This window comes from Ctenopharyngodon idella, chromosome 3, assembly GCF_019924925.1.
Source record: "Ctenopharyngodon idella isolate HZGC_01 chromosome 3, HZGC01, whole genome shotgun sequence".
Lineage (NCBI taxonomy): Eukaryota > Metazoa > Chordata > Actinopteri > Cypriniformes > Xenocyprididae > Ctenopharyngodon > Ctenopharyngodon idella.
The window spans coordinates 21,659,489-21,675,668 of NC_067222.1; the positions used below are offsets into that span (position 1 = coordinate 21,659,489).

General features: G+C 37.2%; 1 protein-coding gene across 1 annotated transcript; it reads right to left on the reverse strand.

Moving 5' to 3' along the window:
- Positions 1-1,272: 1,272 nt before the first annotated feature.
- pdgfbb (platelet-derived growth factor beta polypeptide b) lies at positions 1,273-13,890 on the reverse strand. Its single transcript, XM_051886433.1, has 7 exons — positions 12,996-13,890; positions 8,162-8,258; positions 7,393-7,455; positions 5,535-5,728; positions 3,837-4,770; positions 2,560-2,705; positions 1,273-2,433 (listed from the first exon to the last, which is right to left on the reverse strand). The coding sequence occupies exons 1-6, from the start codon at positions 13,062-13,064 to the stop codon at positions 2,575-2,577; spliced, it is 1,488 nt and encodes a 495-aa protein (XP_051742393.1). The 5' UTR covers positions 13,065-13,890; the 3' UTR covers positions 1,273-2,433; positions 2,560-2,574.
- Positions 13,891-16,180: the final 2,290 nt, after the last annotated feature.

The window sequence follows — 16,180 nt, forward strand, 5'->3', positions numbered from 1 at the left end:
ATACACTAAAGTGTTGTGGAGATACAGCCTCGCATCCATTTTGATGTGCTCTTCGTCGAATTTGTTCGCACATTATTCAAGAATTTGTTTGGTTTATCAAAAAGCTTTTAATAACTTTTTGCCAGAACGGTCTGAAGATGATGTGAGCCAATTTTGGTGAAATCGGACAAACTGTCTAGAACAAGCTCTAAAAAGTAGGTTTTTTGTAAAGTTCAAAATGGTGGAAAAATTTTAATGACGATAAATGACATTGTTGCTTTTCGAATAGTCTTGAGCCGAGGAATAAGATAAAAAAAGAATTTTGCTTCTAGCAAATTTGGGCAGTTGGTGGCGATAGAGGAAGTTAGAGACTCCAGAATTGCTGTGGATAATGTTCAGACTGTCCTCTATCGGTGTGCCAAATTTAATTATTTTCACTCAAGAGCAGAAGAAGAAAAAGAATAAGAAATCGGATACCGATGCCTTCGCACCTTCTGTGCTATGCCCTTAAAAATTGTTTTCTATTTTTTAAAGGTGATTTATTTCTGTGATGCAGAGCTGAATTTTTAGCATCATTACTCCAGTCTTCAGTGTCACATGATCCTTCTGAAATCATTCTAATATGCTGATTTGCTGCTCAAGAAACATTTTTGATTATTATTAATGTTAATCACAGTTCTGCTGCTTAATATTGTTTGTTCAAAAGAACATTTTTTTTTAAAAAAATAGACATTTTGTAACATTATAAATGTCTTAGTCACCTTTGATCAATTTTTGCTGAAAACTTACTGACCCCAAACATTTGACTGGTGTAGGGTAAGTTTGCAAAATGTGACAAACATGGGATCAAAACCCTCTGCCAAATTCAATCATAAACCAGCCAAAATGAAAATGAAATGCTGCTGGCAGATACTGTAAGTACAGAAGTGAAGTTTTCTGGGCAAATGAGGTGGGAATAAGCTAGTTTTATCAGGGTAAAAGAGGAAAAACACACCATTATTAATTCACTGTGCTGAAAACAAGTTTATGTAGCTTAACTGGTATGCATAGAGCTAGCAACCCCAAGTTCATGGCTTTGATTCCCAGGAAACATGCTGCTTTAAATAAAAGTGTCTACCAAATTAGTTAAAGACTGTGCGCAACAAATGAAGTGCATGTGAGGATCTAAATAGCTTTGTATTCGTTTCCTAACTGAAGGTATAGTGGTAATAACCTTTTAAAAGATTACAACATTAAATCATATTAAAATTACACAACAAATGTAAAAAAAAAAAATCTTAATGAGACCAGGTATTACACCTTAATGGTTAGTGTTTAAATTTTATTCTTAATATAAAAAGAGTGCAAATTCTGCACAATCTGCAAGGTTTAGTAAAGATCCAAAACAGACCATCTGTACATGAACATACTAAAAATAATCCACATTTTGGTCTTCTGGTGTTGTAAGACTATGATGAAACACTGGGCCTGCTGTGAACAGAACAGATTTACAAAAGAATAAATAATATTAATGAATAAAACTCTTACTGCTTTGTGTTATGTAGCACCTTTACACTCTTAGAGGTCTGAAGAATTAATTGAGACAGAAATGCATTCCCTTGCTTTATCCTGTGTGAATTTCCAGTGTTAAGAATCGCTTAAATAATAACTAATGATACTGCAAACAACTTGACTGGTAATATATTAAAATACAAAGTTGTTCAAGCGTTTTCTGTCTCTGTATGTTTTAGGTATAAAGCACATAGTTTGAAATATGGCATAAAATAACATGTTTCGAGTGCATCCCTGGAAATAGTGTGCTTTTTTAAAGATTTATTTTTGATAATACTTGACCAGGGGAAAAAAACTATGGTCAGCTGCTTCATGAAATCCAAGCCTCATTTTCAGCACTGATTCCACAACATTACTGAAAATTGCAACCGCTTTTTTGGGTGATTCAAAAAGAAAGGTGAGATGTAGCACAGATATAACTACTGGTTTTCTTTATAGTTTTTTTTAGGCTATTCTCTTCCACCTTTTACTAGGTCTGTGCTGAACAGGATGTTTACCACAGCATACTGACCCAGCATAATACTATTACTCAGTTTCTCTGATCAGTGTTCATGAATTGTTTCATGCTTCTGATCTTCTGAACTTCCTGATTTACATGGTTCTCAAGTCCCACTTCTAGGATTTTTGGAGCTAGAAGGCTGAATGTCCATTCAAAGAGCCAACTGGAGCACAGCGAATCTTTGGAAGAGAACCTGCAGCAATCCTCCATGCAAGCATCTTCTGTGTCAGGACTGTCCTTTTCCTCATGACTTTGAGCAGAGAAGGAGAACAGCAGGGTGTGAGAGGTGAGTTGCAGATGTTCTTTGAAAAGTGATTAGTGCCGCAACTCTTAATGTCCTTGGACACACTGGTTACATAAATAAGAACTCATATGGGTGAAATTGCATCCATCTGAACATCTATCTGCGAGACAGTGAGAGAGAAAAAAGGCATAGTCAGGATACTGCATTAAATGCTGTTACCCTTAAACATTTTACTATATATTAAGTGGTATTTTATTTTAGTATTTTGCTAATCTGAGCAGCTCACCTGTGTATGTTTGTGTTACATGAGAAGGGCTCTCATGGCAGACTTGCTGATACGATTACGTTGTTTTCTCCTCCTTTTCGGGGGGTGAGGAGGTGGCCTGTGAGGTTTGTGTGCAGGGAGATGTTGCAGAGGAGGAGATGTAGTTCCTGTTTGCAACAAGGAAAATCAACTTTGAATCTATCTATATTTTATTCTGATTTTGCAGTGTTGTGCAGTATTGTTGTGTTGTATTGAATCTATCTATCTATCTACCTATCTATCTATCTATCTATCTATCTATCTATCTATCTATCTAAAGGATTAGTTCATTTCAGAATTAAAATTTCCTGATAATTTACTCACCCCCATGTCATCCAAGATGTTTATGTCTTTCTTTCTTCAGTCGAAAAGAAACTGAAAATGGTTTTTGAGGAAAACTTTCTAGAATTTTTCTCCTTATAGTGGACTTCAATGTCTACCAATGGGTTGAAGGTCCAAACTGCAGTTTCAGTGCAGCTTCAAAGGGCTCTACATGATCCCAGACGAGGAACGAGAGTCTTATCTAGCGAAACTGCCATTTTCTAATAAAAATAGAAATATCGTTTTTAACCATAAATGCTCATCTTGCACTGCTCTGCGATGTGCCACGCATTACGTAATCACGTTGGAAAGGTCACACGTGACGTTGGCAGAAGTACCGAGCAAGTGTTTACAAAGCGAACATGCAAAGACTAAGTCAAACGGCCTTTACAAAAAATGTAAAACAGCGATGTCGGACGATTTTGAAGTTGGAGGAGAAAATGATATTAAGGTTTTCACCCTACCGTGGTACTTCCGCCTACGTCACGCTTGACCTTTCCAACATGATAACATAATGCGTGGCGCATCGCAGAGCTAGCGCAAGACGAGCATTTGTGGTTAAAAAGTATATTTTTATTAGAAAATGACAGATTGTTTCGCTAGATAAGACCCTTATTCTTCAGCTGGGATCATGTAGAGCCCTTTGAAGCTGCACTGAAACTGCTATTTGGACCTTCAACCCGTTGTACCCCAGTGAAGTCCACTATATGGAGAAAAATCCTAAAATGTTTTCCTCATTTCTTTTCTACTGAAGAAAGACATAAACATGTTGGATGACATGGGAGTGAGTAAATTATCAGGAAATTTTATTTCTGAAGTGAACTAATCCTTTAAGTCAAATGTGCTACTGTATTTTCCAGCTGACTATGACTAATTTCAGTGGCAAAACATGGATAAATGGAAAAATTTGTGTTTGTTTGTGTGTTTTGGTGTTTTACCTGGCGGTTGTGTGGTTGTATAAGTGTGTTGTTGTTTATGATGAAGCTGCTGTAGTTTCTCGTCCGGCTGTATATTCGTCTGTTGTACTTTGAGGTGATGTTTGTGTTTCTGCTCCTCTAGGAGTTTGTGCTGTAGCAGCAGGTCTTCCATCTCCTCCTCCTTGGCCTTTCTGTCCATTTGTCCCTGCTCTCGCTCCTCTTCCTTCGCCTCTACATCTGAGGTCTCACCTCTCACTTTCTGACCGTTCTCCTCTACATCTCCCAGATTCTGACTGGCTGTTTCTGTGGCATTGAAAGCAAGTTGGTCTGTCTGATTGGTTGTTCGCAATTTTTCGATTTCTTGCGTGAGATTTGACTGGTGCTTAAAAGTCTGATTGGATAATTCCAATGTCCCCATATTATATTCTGATGTCTGATTGGTTGTACTTTGGTTGGCATTACTCTGTGATTCGAATTGTGTAACATTGTGCAGTGACGAATCAGTTTCTTCCTGCTCGGTATGATTCGGCAGTGGAGCCGTCGTTCCCTGTGTTGACGTGCCATTCGTATTGCTGTGTCTCCTCCCATCTGCAGGGTGGCGATGATGACCTTTGCCCCCTCCATATTGCGTCTCGTTCCGATCCCAGCCATCACGGCCGAAATGGAAAGTGTCTGGTGCTCCAGATTCAGAGAACCTCTCTTTGGGCAGCCAGCTGTGACTGAACAGGTCCTCCAGGCTTAACCTCTGGTTGTGTTTGAGTTCATCCCTGCTATGGAGCTCAACTTTGGGTCGAGTTTTCCCCGAACGATCCCGTGCATCCATTTTTTGGCTGGATGGTTTCCGGCGCTGTGCGGGCCGAGGAGCCGGCTGACAGCGGCACTCTACATGGTCGAGGACGGAGACGACGGCCTTATCATAGAGCGGCCGCTTGTTCACATACTGTATCTTCATCACCTGAGGATGAAGAGGAGAGGAAACTGAAAATGGTGCATATGCAAAAGCTGTCACTTGGGTATTACCCTTTTAAAATGTACACCTTTGTACCTTGTTTACCCCTTAAATGGTGCATATTAGTATCTTAAAGGTACATATTAGTACCTTTTGAAAGGGTACAGCCACAGTGACAGCTTTTGTACATTTTTATTTCTGAGAGTGTATGGTAAGTACTAGGGGTGTAACAATATATTGTGTCAACATTATATCACAATACAGAAATGCAACAGTATGTATTGTGGATAGCGACAATTTAGTTTACCCAAAATGAAAGTTTAAAGTTTAAATTTAGCATCAAATATGGTAAACCCAGAATGTCACACATTTGAGCTTCCATGTTTATTAATTATTATTAATAAATGAAAAATAAAATAATTTTTTTAATAAAATACAATATTTAAAACTTTTTAAATGTATGTAGTTAGGGACAGAGTGATTTTTTTCACTCTGTACCCAACTATGAATTTTTCATATCACCATTTCAAGTCCACACTCCGATGTAATAAAAAATCATTTTAATGAACAGTACTTTTTTGTTAACTGTGTATCATATGTCTTAGAAGCAATAATAATAATTTTTTTTAAAAAATGTACCTTTTTACTATTTTGTCTTTGTTCTTTCTTGTGAGAGTATCATATCGTGAGATCAGTATCAAACCAAAATGTGACATGAGTGTATTGTTACACCCCTAGTAAGTACGCTCTTGAAAAGAGTGTGTGTGTACCTGTAGGTATCGTGTGTGTGTAAGTACAGGAACACACTGCATGCTCTTGGTGTTACAGCAGCCCGAACACCTTTGCACCTCCACACACGGAGGCCACAACAGGAAATTTGCATTGCTACGGTCCAACATGGAGCGTGTGACCTCGATGACTTCAGTCCTGACCTTACAGATGGCTTGCTGAGCGGGCTGAGCATCTGCAGACAAACACAGAAACACACAGACAAAAATGAACTACATGGGAAACATATAAGACTCGATTTTTACAGGTGCTTGCTCACAGGTCGGTCGTCAAGGGCCTCTTAATCTCAAGCCTCAAACACCCCTTTTCAGACTTTTTAAGGGGAATCATTCCCAATTTTGACAGGTGTTTTATTCTTGGGGATTTAAACGTACAGCTACATTCTTTAGCCAAAGAATTTTTGAGCCTTATTGACTCTTTTGACCTGCAGCTAGTGAATCTTAATCAGACAATTTTAGACCTGAGAGTTTTGACAAATTTTAGGCCAGTCTCCAACCTTTCTTTTATGTCCAAAATCTTGGAGAAAATAGTGTTTCACAAACTACAGAGCTTTCTGGATGAAAACAAGATTTTTTAAGTTTTCCAATCAGGTTTTAGAAAATACCACTCCACAGAAACAGCACTGGTAAAAGTTATAAACGATATTCTGTCGATTCCGGCAAGTCTGCTGTGTTAGCGCAGTTAGATTTGAGTGTTTGACACAACTGACCATGCTGTTTTCATCTCATGTTTGGAGCACCATGTGAGCATTCAGGTGATCATAAATGGTTTCAATCTTATTTTAATAATAGAAGCTTTTCTGTTAGTATTGGTGAATTCACTTCAGGTGCAGCTTCTTTTACTTTTGGTGTTCCTCAAGGTTCTATTTTTGTTCCGATTTTGTTCTCCTTGTGCTTCCTTTGGTGTCGATTTTTAAGAAACTTGGTATCTCTTTATATTGTTATGCTGATGATATCCAAATCTATCTGCCCCTGGGATCTAACAAGAGGGGTTTGAATACTCTGGTGGCTCGTCTAATTGACGTAAAGGCCCAAATGTCCTTGAATTTTCTTCACCTCAATAAAGGCAAAACTGAGATTGAAAAGATTGGCAAAACTGAATCTTCAGAAGCTGTTAGCACACCTTGTTTAAACATTGGTAGTGCTCTTAAATTTGACAAAACAGGTCAAAACCATTTTTTTTTTTTCATCGTCGAGTCCTAGCTAAGGTAAAATCATTTCTTTCTTTTAGGGGCTTTGAAAGGGTGATCCAAGGGAGAGCACATTACTCCGGTTTAAATTTCTTTGCATTGGCCTCCAAAAGTGTTGCTAAAACAAAGTAAAACTCAAAACACATCTGTTTTCTCTGGCTTTTTAATCGTAGCTGATTTGTGGAGTTTCTGGTCTTGTCTGTGTTTGTAATCTGCTATGTTGTATGGTTTTAATTTTGATGGTCTTTGATATATTACACAGCACCTTGGTCAACAATTTGTTGTTTGTAATGGTGCTATATTAATATTGAAAGTTGACATTGACAGTGACATTATGGGACCTCGGCATTTATAAAACTCTGCTTATGATCCTGTCTGGTAATAATGATGATGAATGACAGAGAGATTTGCTGACTTTGGAAGGTTGTTGTGATGAGCATTATTTGAAAGCACATGTCGTACACTGACACACAATCAATATAATAGTCCATAAGAATTAAGCCACTAAAATAATATATAATAAAATATAGGTTTAGAATAAAGGCTATAAGAAAATAAATACACATTTAACAAATAATGACAACTAAAGGAGAATAAAACATGATGATACAGCAACAAGCAAGAAAAGAGAAGAAGAGCAGAGTACTAACCCAGAAGACTCCGTGGCAGACGGTTGCTGGTGTCGTTTTCATGATGAATGTCTGGCTCAACCTCTGGAGAACAAAATAACAGCAACTTTCAAACATGAACAGGTAGCAAATTAGTGGTAAATATGCATGAACTCATGTAATGGCAGACCCTTTCAACTTTTTTCTAGGGATGAAAATAACAGTAGAAGAGGACTGGCACATCATACCACACATAAGGTTTTCTTAATGGTTTTGGATGTGCTCTTTTGTCACATGAAGCTAAAGCACTTAAGTAACTCTGGATAAGGGTGTCTAAATGCTTTAAATCTAAATGAAGACAACATACGGTTCAAAGACAAAAAGGTGCTTTGTAATAAGTATTCAAGATGCATTCTGTATTAAGTGTGTGATACTGGAGTGTTGTAGCCCAGAGTCATAATTAACATTTTTATTAAAGGGCAATAATTGCCTCCAGGATTGTCAGAAGTATTTTGAAACTTTATCAAAAAACACTTCAAATTAGCTACATATTAAACAGCATGCACCTCTAAAATACCAAATACATTTGACAGCTACAGTACAGGTCACTACAGTGTCTAGAGAGTCACTAAATCCATACATTAGGCTTAGAAAAAAATGTAAAAAGAGCTTCAATAACAGAAAATAGAGGAATTATATTATATCTTCACACTTTAAATATCTGTCTGTGCCATTTTGTGCCATGAAGAATGACTCATGCAATCTCTGTGAGATTTCCAGTATGTGAGCAATTCTAAGAGAGCTGATTTACCTATGGATTCAGAGAACAGTAGAAACTGCAGGTCCTGAATAGAAGTCACAGATCCACCCTTCACCAACTCAACCACAGCGGCCGGGAGAGGATCAGCCTAGAAGAGAGAGGAAAAGGAACTGACGTGTTAGAAATAATCAGCAGTTACCAAAACCAGCAGTTTTTTTTTTTTTTTTTAAAGAAATTAATTCTTTCTTTCCGCAAAAGTTCCATTAAATTGATCAAAAGTGAGAGAAAAGACTTTTAAATTGTTTTCAAAAAGTTCTATATGCTGTTCTTTTGAACTTTCGATTCATCAAAGAATCCTAAAAATAATGTATCACGGTTTCCACAAAAATATTAAGCAGCAACTGTTTTCAACATTGATAATAACAATAAATGTTATTTATTGTTATACAAATCATCATATTAGTATGATTTCTGAAGGATCATGTGACACTAAAGACTGGAGTAATGATGCTGAAAATTCAGCTTTGACATCACAGGAATAAATTACATTTTAAAATATATTTAAATAGAAATATAAACAACCGTCAGTCAGCCAAGATTGCGATTAACCCAGAAATTGTCATTATGACCTATGGACTTTTTGTTATCCCACTTGATATATACAAAATAAATAAATGTACATGCAACATTAACTAATAGTTTAATTAAAATATATACATATGGATAATTATCCAAAATATGAAATACAGTTTTAAAATATCTTAATAAATTACAATAAAACAATATAATTTTGTTAATAGCTAAGTCAGATAAATGCAATTAGAGTCGATTATAACAACATTTGAGCGCAGAACTCTGAATGACCAATCAGAATCAAGTGTTCCAAAGAGCGCATATATAAAATAATATGAATGTGGTGTGTGTGTTTGAGTGTGTGACAGTGAGACAGAGCATTATGGACACTGGTTTGTCTCAGGGTGTCAATGCAGGTCTTGGGGACACAATAGCCCTGTTCATACGGCATGTCCAGACAGGGGCCATTGACCCTCGTCTCCTCCGTCTCATCTGGTAGCATTTATGCAGGACACAGGAAAGAGGGCAGAGAGGAAGTGGGGGATGGAGAGATGGAGAAAAGGTGAGTTTGAGGAGGAGAAAGAGAGAGATGGATGAGGGAGGCTACCGGAAGGATGGAGTATTTCAGTTATCGGCGTGATAAGGGAAATCAGTCACATTACTGGCTGGTGATTCAGACAGTTTTGCATGGGCAGAACAAATGCAGGAATACAAGCGTGCCAAATGTTAAGAAACATTCTAAATTTGCCGCACCTCTTGCGGTATGCACTTATTATTCAACAGAAATGGATGCATGGTGAATCACTGGTGTATTTTACACTCTTGGGAGCTTAGAGAAGCCCAGTGATCCTGTTTTGTCCAAATGCATAAATCTTGTGAATCATCAGTTTTCCATCTTTAATTTCTTCTCACATTCTCAAGCGCTCTATCATCCAGTTGTGCATGCATGAACTTCTGCCAACACCACAGCATGATTTCAATTCAGATCTATAGTGCATACCAGGACATAAATAAGCAGGTAAACATTTGGACGTTGATAAAATGTTGTCACAGTGATTTCTTGACACTGAACTCATCACAGCACAGACGGATAGAATGAAAATGCAACACTACCATTGCCAAGTTTGGAGTGTCTATTTACACTAAGTGCAAACAGGGTCCCTTGTTGGCAAACGCTATTTACACTAGCTCTGCCCACCAATGTCTAACAATGTTTAATAATATTAAAAGTGTATATTGGGTAGGGTTAGGGAGGGTTTTTATTCTCCCAATAAGGCAGCATCCATTTAATAATTTTAAAAAATATAATCATTTACACTCTATGATATTATTGCATCCTGTTAATGTGCAAAAATATTGAGGTGCAAATAGCATCTGCCAATATAAAGTATAGATAGCATCTAATTATTATTTACTCTTATTGTAAAGAACTGATACTTTTACATGGTGTAAATAGAATATATTGCTATTTTCACTTAGTATAAATAACATCTATCGCTAATATGCTATTTTCACTTAGTACAAATAGCTGCTGCCTTAAAAGTTTGGGGTTGATAAGATTTTGTAAAATGTCTTCGAATGAAGACTTTAAAAATACAGTAATAACGTGAAATATTATTATACAATTAAAAAAAGTGTTCTATTCTTAAATATAATTTCAAATGTAATTTATTCCCGTGATGGTGAAGCTGATTTTATCAATTATTATCAATGTTGAAGTTGATAATATTTTTGTGGAAACTGTGATATATTTCTTAAGGATTCTTTGATGAAAAGAAAGACCAACTGAAAACAGCATTCATTTGAAACTGAAAATCTTTTGTAAAACTGTGCAAGTCTTTAAATACACCTTAACACACACTAATTCACACCTATTTGATTCATAGACATTTATAATACATCACACAAACACACTAAATTGCTTTATGGCTACCCAATGTAAGTATATAGCATCACACTTGGACAAAAAATACACATACAGACTCCAGATGGCACACAAAAAGACCACACACACACAGATAGAATAGAATAGAATAGAATAGAATAGAATAGAATAGAATAGAATAGAATAGAATAGACCAAGAGGAAATGTATATTCGCAGAGGTTGCAAAGCTCAGGAGATTTAATGTTGCTCTCGTTTATGTATCACCTTCATTTCAGACATTTCTTCTAAACAAATGAGAAAATTGTTGACATACAGAGGAAAAGTTGAGATAATTTAGTACATTTTGGTAAACGTTTGAGTTAATATTCAGATTTCTGACTTTAGTTTGACTTTGGTCAAATCTGATAACAGTATGAGGCATTATTGAGATCTCTTCAGAAAGGAAAGACATATTTGAAATGATTGCATCTGAGATATTAAAGAGATTTAATTTGTATTTTTCTTTCCTAATGGAAAAGACTTGACTTAATTAGAAAAATAATTAATTAAATATTATCTATTACATTATAAATAATGAAATATTTTCAAAATAAAATAAACATTATTACATTTAAGCAAAAATCAGAATATCAAAAAAAAAAAAAAAAAAAAAAAAAGCCATTTAAGATGACACTTGCAGGTTGCCGTATCCAAACAAGCCAATGAATTGGTGTGGGATGGTGGAGTGTGCTGAACTACAACCCCTAAGCCCTGTTGCTATATCATCAGAGAGTGAAGGTCAGGCCCAGAGCATTCTGGGATTGTGGAGGAGTGGTGGAATGCACAGGCAATGTTGGGGAGTAATGATACATAATTGCACATCTGCTGACAATGCTCTCTCTCACACACACACATGCCCATATCATAACACATGCAAATATGCACAGCCATCAGTTTGTGTAGCTGCAAGAAATAATATTGCATGTCTGTATGGTTTTAATTTTTATCTGTGAATGAAAACATATAATCAAGTGAATATGTTGTACTTGTCTAATTTTTACCTAGCAGGATTTTTCCACCCAAATCACACATCATGAAGAGATGAAAAATAATGTTCTTACATGGGGGAACTCCCGAAAAGCACACCTTAAAGTTGAGAGGGATCATAATCACAGCTTTTAAATAAGTTTTGATCATGCACTTCCCTTCGAACAAGGAATTACATTTTAAGCATTCAATTTTGAACATCCTTCCATGAAAAGGTGCATGATTTAGAAATGACTTCCTATAGGTTTTGAGGGTGGGTTTGGTTGGAGGGGTTTGGTTTTGATTGAGTGCCTAATGCAGCACAACTGTGATGGTCAGAGGAAGGGCAAACACATTAGAACCTGCAGATCTCGGATGCTAAATGTCAACAATCCTTGGTGCACCAATCAGGATTACAAGTTTGCCTTCAGGCATCAGATCACTGATTCATTTCATAGAATCAACCATGGAGAATTCTTCATATGATTCTCCATGGGTGGTTTATGATGTTGTGGGTTGCCACTGGTTACACAGCAAAGTTCATTTATCAGTAATAATATTCAAAGAGGCTTTGAAGCACTGGGAAGAATGTTTCCATAAAGGGACATCTGTCAAACTACAAAAAGTACAACAAAAAAAAAAATTAATAAAAGTAGGCTATTCCATAAGACTCTTGTGTAATATTCTGAAGACGTTCTGATTGACATTTAAATTATTCCCTAGAAATCCATGCCCTTTGAAAAAGCTTTGAAATCTCATTTGCCTCATTGTACAGATTTAAAATACGTCATGTCAGGTCATTAACAATGTCAATTTCCATTGGTTAATGGGTCATAACAAACTATGCAACAGTTCTAATATCTGAAATCGAGAATTAAATTGAAGAGTTGCAGTGAAGGGAAGATTTTCAACATTCAGGTCAAAGCATGCAGACGCATCTTGCCCATTTTAAAAAACATTTATACAAGTTGTTGCTTCCGACATGTGTTGCTATATAAAACTGAAAATGTGAAGAGCTACAGCAGAGGGGAAGATTTTCTGGGAAAAAAAAAACTTCAATTTTGGCTTGTTCCCAATAGACATCTATCTGGCTCTAAAAGAATATGAGTATTGAGACTTTTGCCTGCTTTTTGTCCTTTTTGGGGCTTATCACCATAAACTCTTATGGAGAACCAAAAAATTGTTTGGAAAAAAACATGAGGGGGAGTAAATAATAACAGCTTATTTAATTTGAATGTTCTATATCCCTGTCCACTCTATAAAACAAGTCATTAACAAAAAAAAAAAAAAAAAATGCTTTAATTGTCAGATAAAAAATAAAACTTACTAATGTGTATTGTTAAAGAACTAGGCCTATAAGGAACCAACCAATGAACTCTCCCAGACAGCAATCATTAGAATGTCCATTGAGTCGCTCTTACCTCCGCACTGCCAAACCGCAGACACGCCGCCGCAAGTACCGCGAGAAGTAGCGGGATCCGCGATCTCATCTTGCTGCCGTGCCGCTGCGGGGCTCCGCGGGACAGCGCGCATTTAGAGAGACGCGCACGAGACGCTCAGCACTGGACTCCGACTCGCGAGCAAATATCGGGTTAATTAAGCAGCAGTTCGAGTCCCTCAGCGGCTCTGCAGGCTCGACATTCCTCTCAGTGCGCAAACATTCAAATTGCCCTCCACGGCAGAATGAGTCTCTTTTCTGAGGAGCAAGTGGCCCATTTGAAGTCCTTTGAAAGGCAGTTTGCGGATTAAAGTGAAGAGTTTTTTTTTTTTTTTTTTTCCAGGCGAAGCACCAAAATCCCGGATTCCTCAGATGGCGGTTATTTAATCATAGATTTACATGGTCCAGTCCAATAAAGACGTCTCTTAATATTATCTGAGAAAACGGTCATCTAAAATACCTGTTCAGTCATGTAAATTTTAAAAAAGTAATTCAAATTTATATAAAATGTTTTAGCAGTCAAACAGGACTTTTTTTTTTTTTTTAAATAAAAAACGTATTTTATAATAGGCCTATAAAGTGGTGCGCGTGCGGTCCCTTTGTTTGGTACAAAATATCACTATTAACTCCACATCACCGTTGATTAAATATATAGAAAATTTATATATAAAAAAGTCTTTCCAATCCAAGATGTTCCATGTGTAGTACACGAGGGTCCCTTCGTCTTCGCATTGCCTCTAATGAAAGCGACATTAATGGAAGTTAAATTAAAACTCCTGGTCTTGCAGTTTTCTTATCAATGTCCAGCGCGTGCACTGCCCCGCGCGAGCTGTCTGTGCGGTGTTGATTATGGGACTGTGGCTCTGAGGAGGATTTCAGGGGTCTGTATGTGGACTCTTATCTTACCCTCCCCTTAAAGGCAGGGCTGTACTCACTAAGAAAGAGAGAGAGGATGGGAGGTGGGTGAGGAGCTCAGACGAGGTGCTGAAGTCCTGTTGCTTCAGTGTGGATGCCTGGAACACATTTTAATGGTAGAAACATCCTTTAGATACATGAGAACAAACAGAACATTTTATTATGTTGTATTATGTTTTCCATTAATACCACTGATAATATAATATAGCTACTATGTAATATACCATCATGTTGTTTCTCCTTTGACTTGCTTTCTTCTGTGGAACACTTTTGCAAAATGTTCATGCTGCTCTTTTCTATAAGCATTCAACTATCCCATGACACATTCACTATATTCCAAGTATTCCAAGGCATTCAGTAGACCTATATTTTTTTTGTCATATGCTAAAAATCTAGCTCACAAATCGCATTTGCATATTTACAGTATACTGTATTCAAACATACGCTGCTTATTGTCACCATCACATCATTTCATACAGACATAAAAGTTATTTTTATTTGAGATGTTCTTTTATACATTTGCATGATGATGCAAGAAACTTTTTAATTAGCATATTTGAAAAAAAAAAAAATAATAATTACATAATAGCATGAATAAGTTAATGTTTCATTAGCATAGAATGAATGGGATGGTGGCTGACATATTCTCTCCAGCCAGGGCACTTTTAAATGTTTTCACAGCATTGCCCATGGCGATGGAATCAAAAGGTGTGTCTATAAATACCAAAACTCTTAAAAGCTATTTTAAAGCTTATGACCTTTCAGATTTGCACAATGGGTGTCTGAGTTATGAAATCAAGAGGTCAGCAGCCTAAAATGAAGGTGACAGGAACAGCTCTGTTATACATAAATTAATGTAAATCTTCATGCATTAGTTAGATTATTTTAATTTATCCCATTAAGAACCTTTCACTCTTAAAAACAAAGTGATGCCATAGAAGAACCATTATAGGTTCCTCAAAGAACCTTTCAATTAAAAGTTCTTAAAAGCACCATTTTTATCTTAGTGTGGAGATCATTTTATAATCTAGAGAACCTTTTTCCATTGGACATAAGGTTCTTTATAGTGGAAAAAGGTTCTTTATATTATTTAAATGTTATATATATATATATATATATATATATATATATATATATGTATATATATATATATTTATGTTGGTCCCCCTTTTGCTGTCAAAACAGCCCTGACCCGTCGAGGCATGGACTCCTCTAGACCCCTGAAGGTGTGCTGTGGTATCTGGCACCAAGATGTTAGCAGCAGATCCTTTAAGTCCTGTAAGTTGCGAGGTGGAGCCTCCATGGATCGGACTTGTTTGTTCAGCACATCCCACAGATGCTCGATTGGATTGAGATCTGGGGAATTTGGAGGCCAAGTCAACACCTCAAACTCACTGTTATGCTCCTCAAACCATTCCTCAACCATTTTTGCTTTGTGGCAGGGCGCATTATCCTGCTGAATGAGGCCACAGCCACCAGGGAATACTGTTTCCATGAAAGGGTGTACATGGTCTGCAACAATGCTTAGGTAGGTGGTACATGTCAAAGTAACATCCACATGGATAGCAGGACATTGCCCAAAGCATCACACTGCCTCCGCCGGCTTGCCTTCTTCCCATAATACATCCTGGTGCCATGTGTTTCCCAGGTAAGCGACGCACACGCACCCGGCCATCCACGTGATGTAAAAGAAAACGTGATTCATCAGACCAGGCCACCTTCTTCCATTGCTCTGTGGTCCAGTTCTGATGCTCACGTGTCCACTGTTGGTGCTTTTGGCGGTGGACAGGGGTCAGCATGGGCACCCTGACTGGTCTGCAGCTATGCAGCCCCATATGCAACAAACTGCGATGCACTGTGTATTCTGACACCTTTCTATCAGAACCAGCATTAACTTCTCGAGCAATTTGAGCTACAGTAGCTCGTCTGTTGGATCGGACCACACGGGCCAGCCTTCGCTCCCCACGTGCATCAGTGAACCTTAGCCGCCCATGACCCTGTCGCCGGTTCACCACTGTTCCTTCTTTGGACCACTTTTGATAGATACTGACCACTGCAGACCGGGAACACCCCACCCACTAACAGGTGCCGTGATGAAGAGATAATCAGTGTTGTTCACTTCACCTGTCTTCAGCTATATACATATATATATATATATATATGTATAAAATAAAGAATTTTTATTATTAAGAGTGTGGTGCGAATATCTTGAGGTGAGGTGCACAAAGGCCTGAAACTCACTGTTTAAATGAT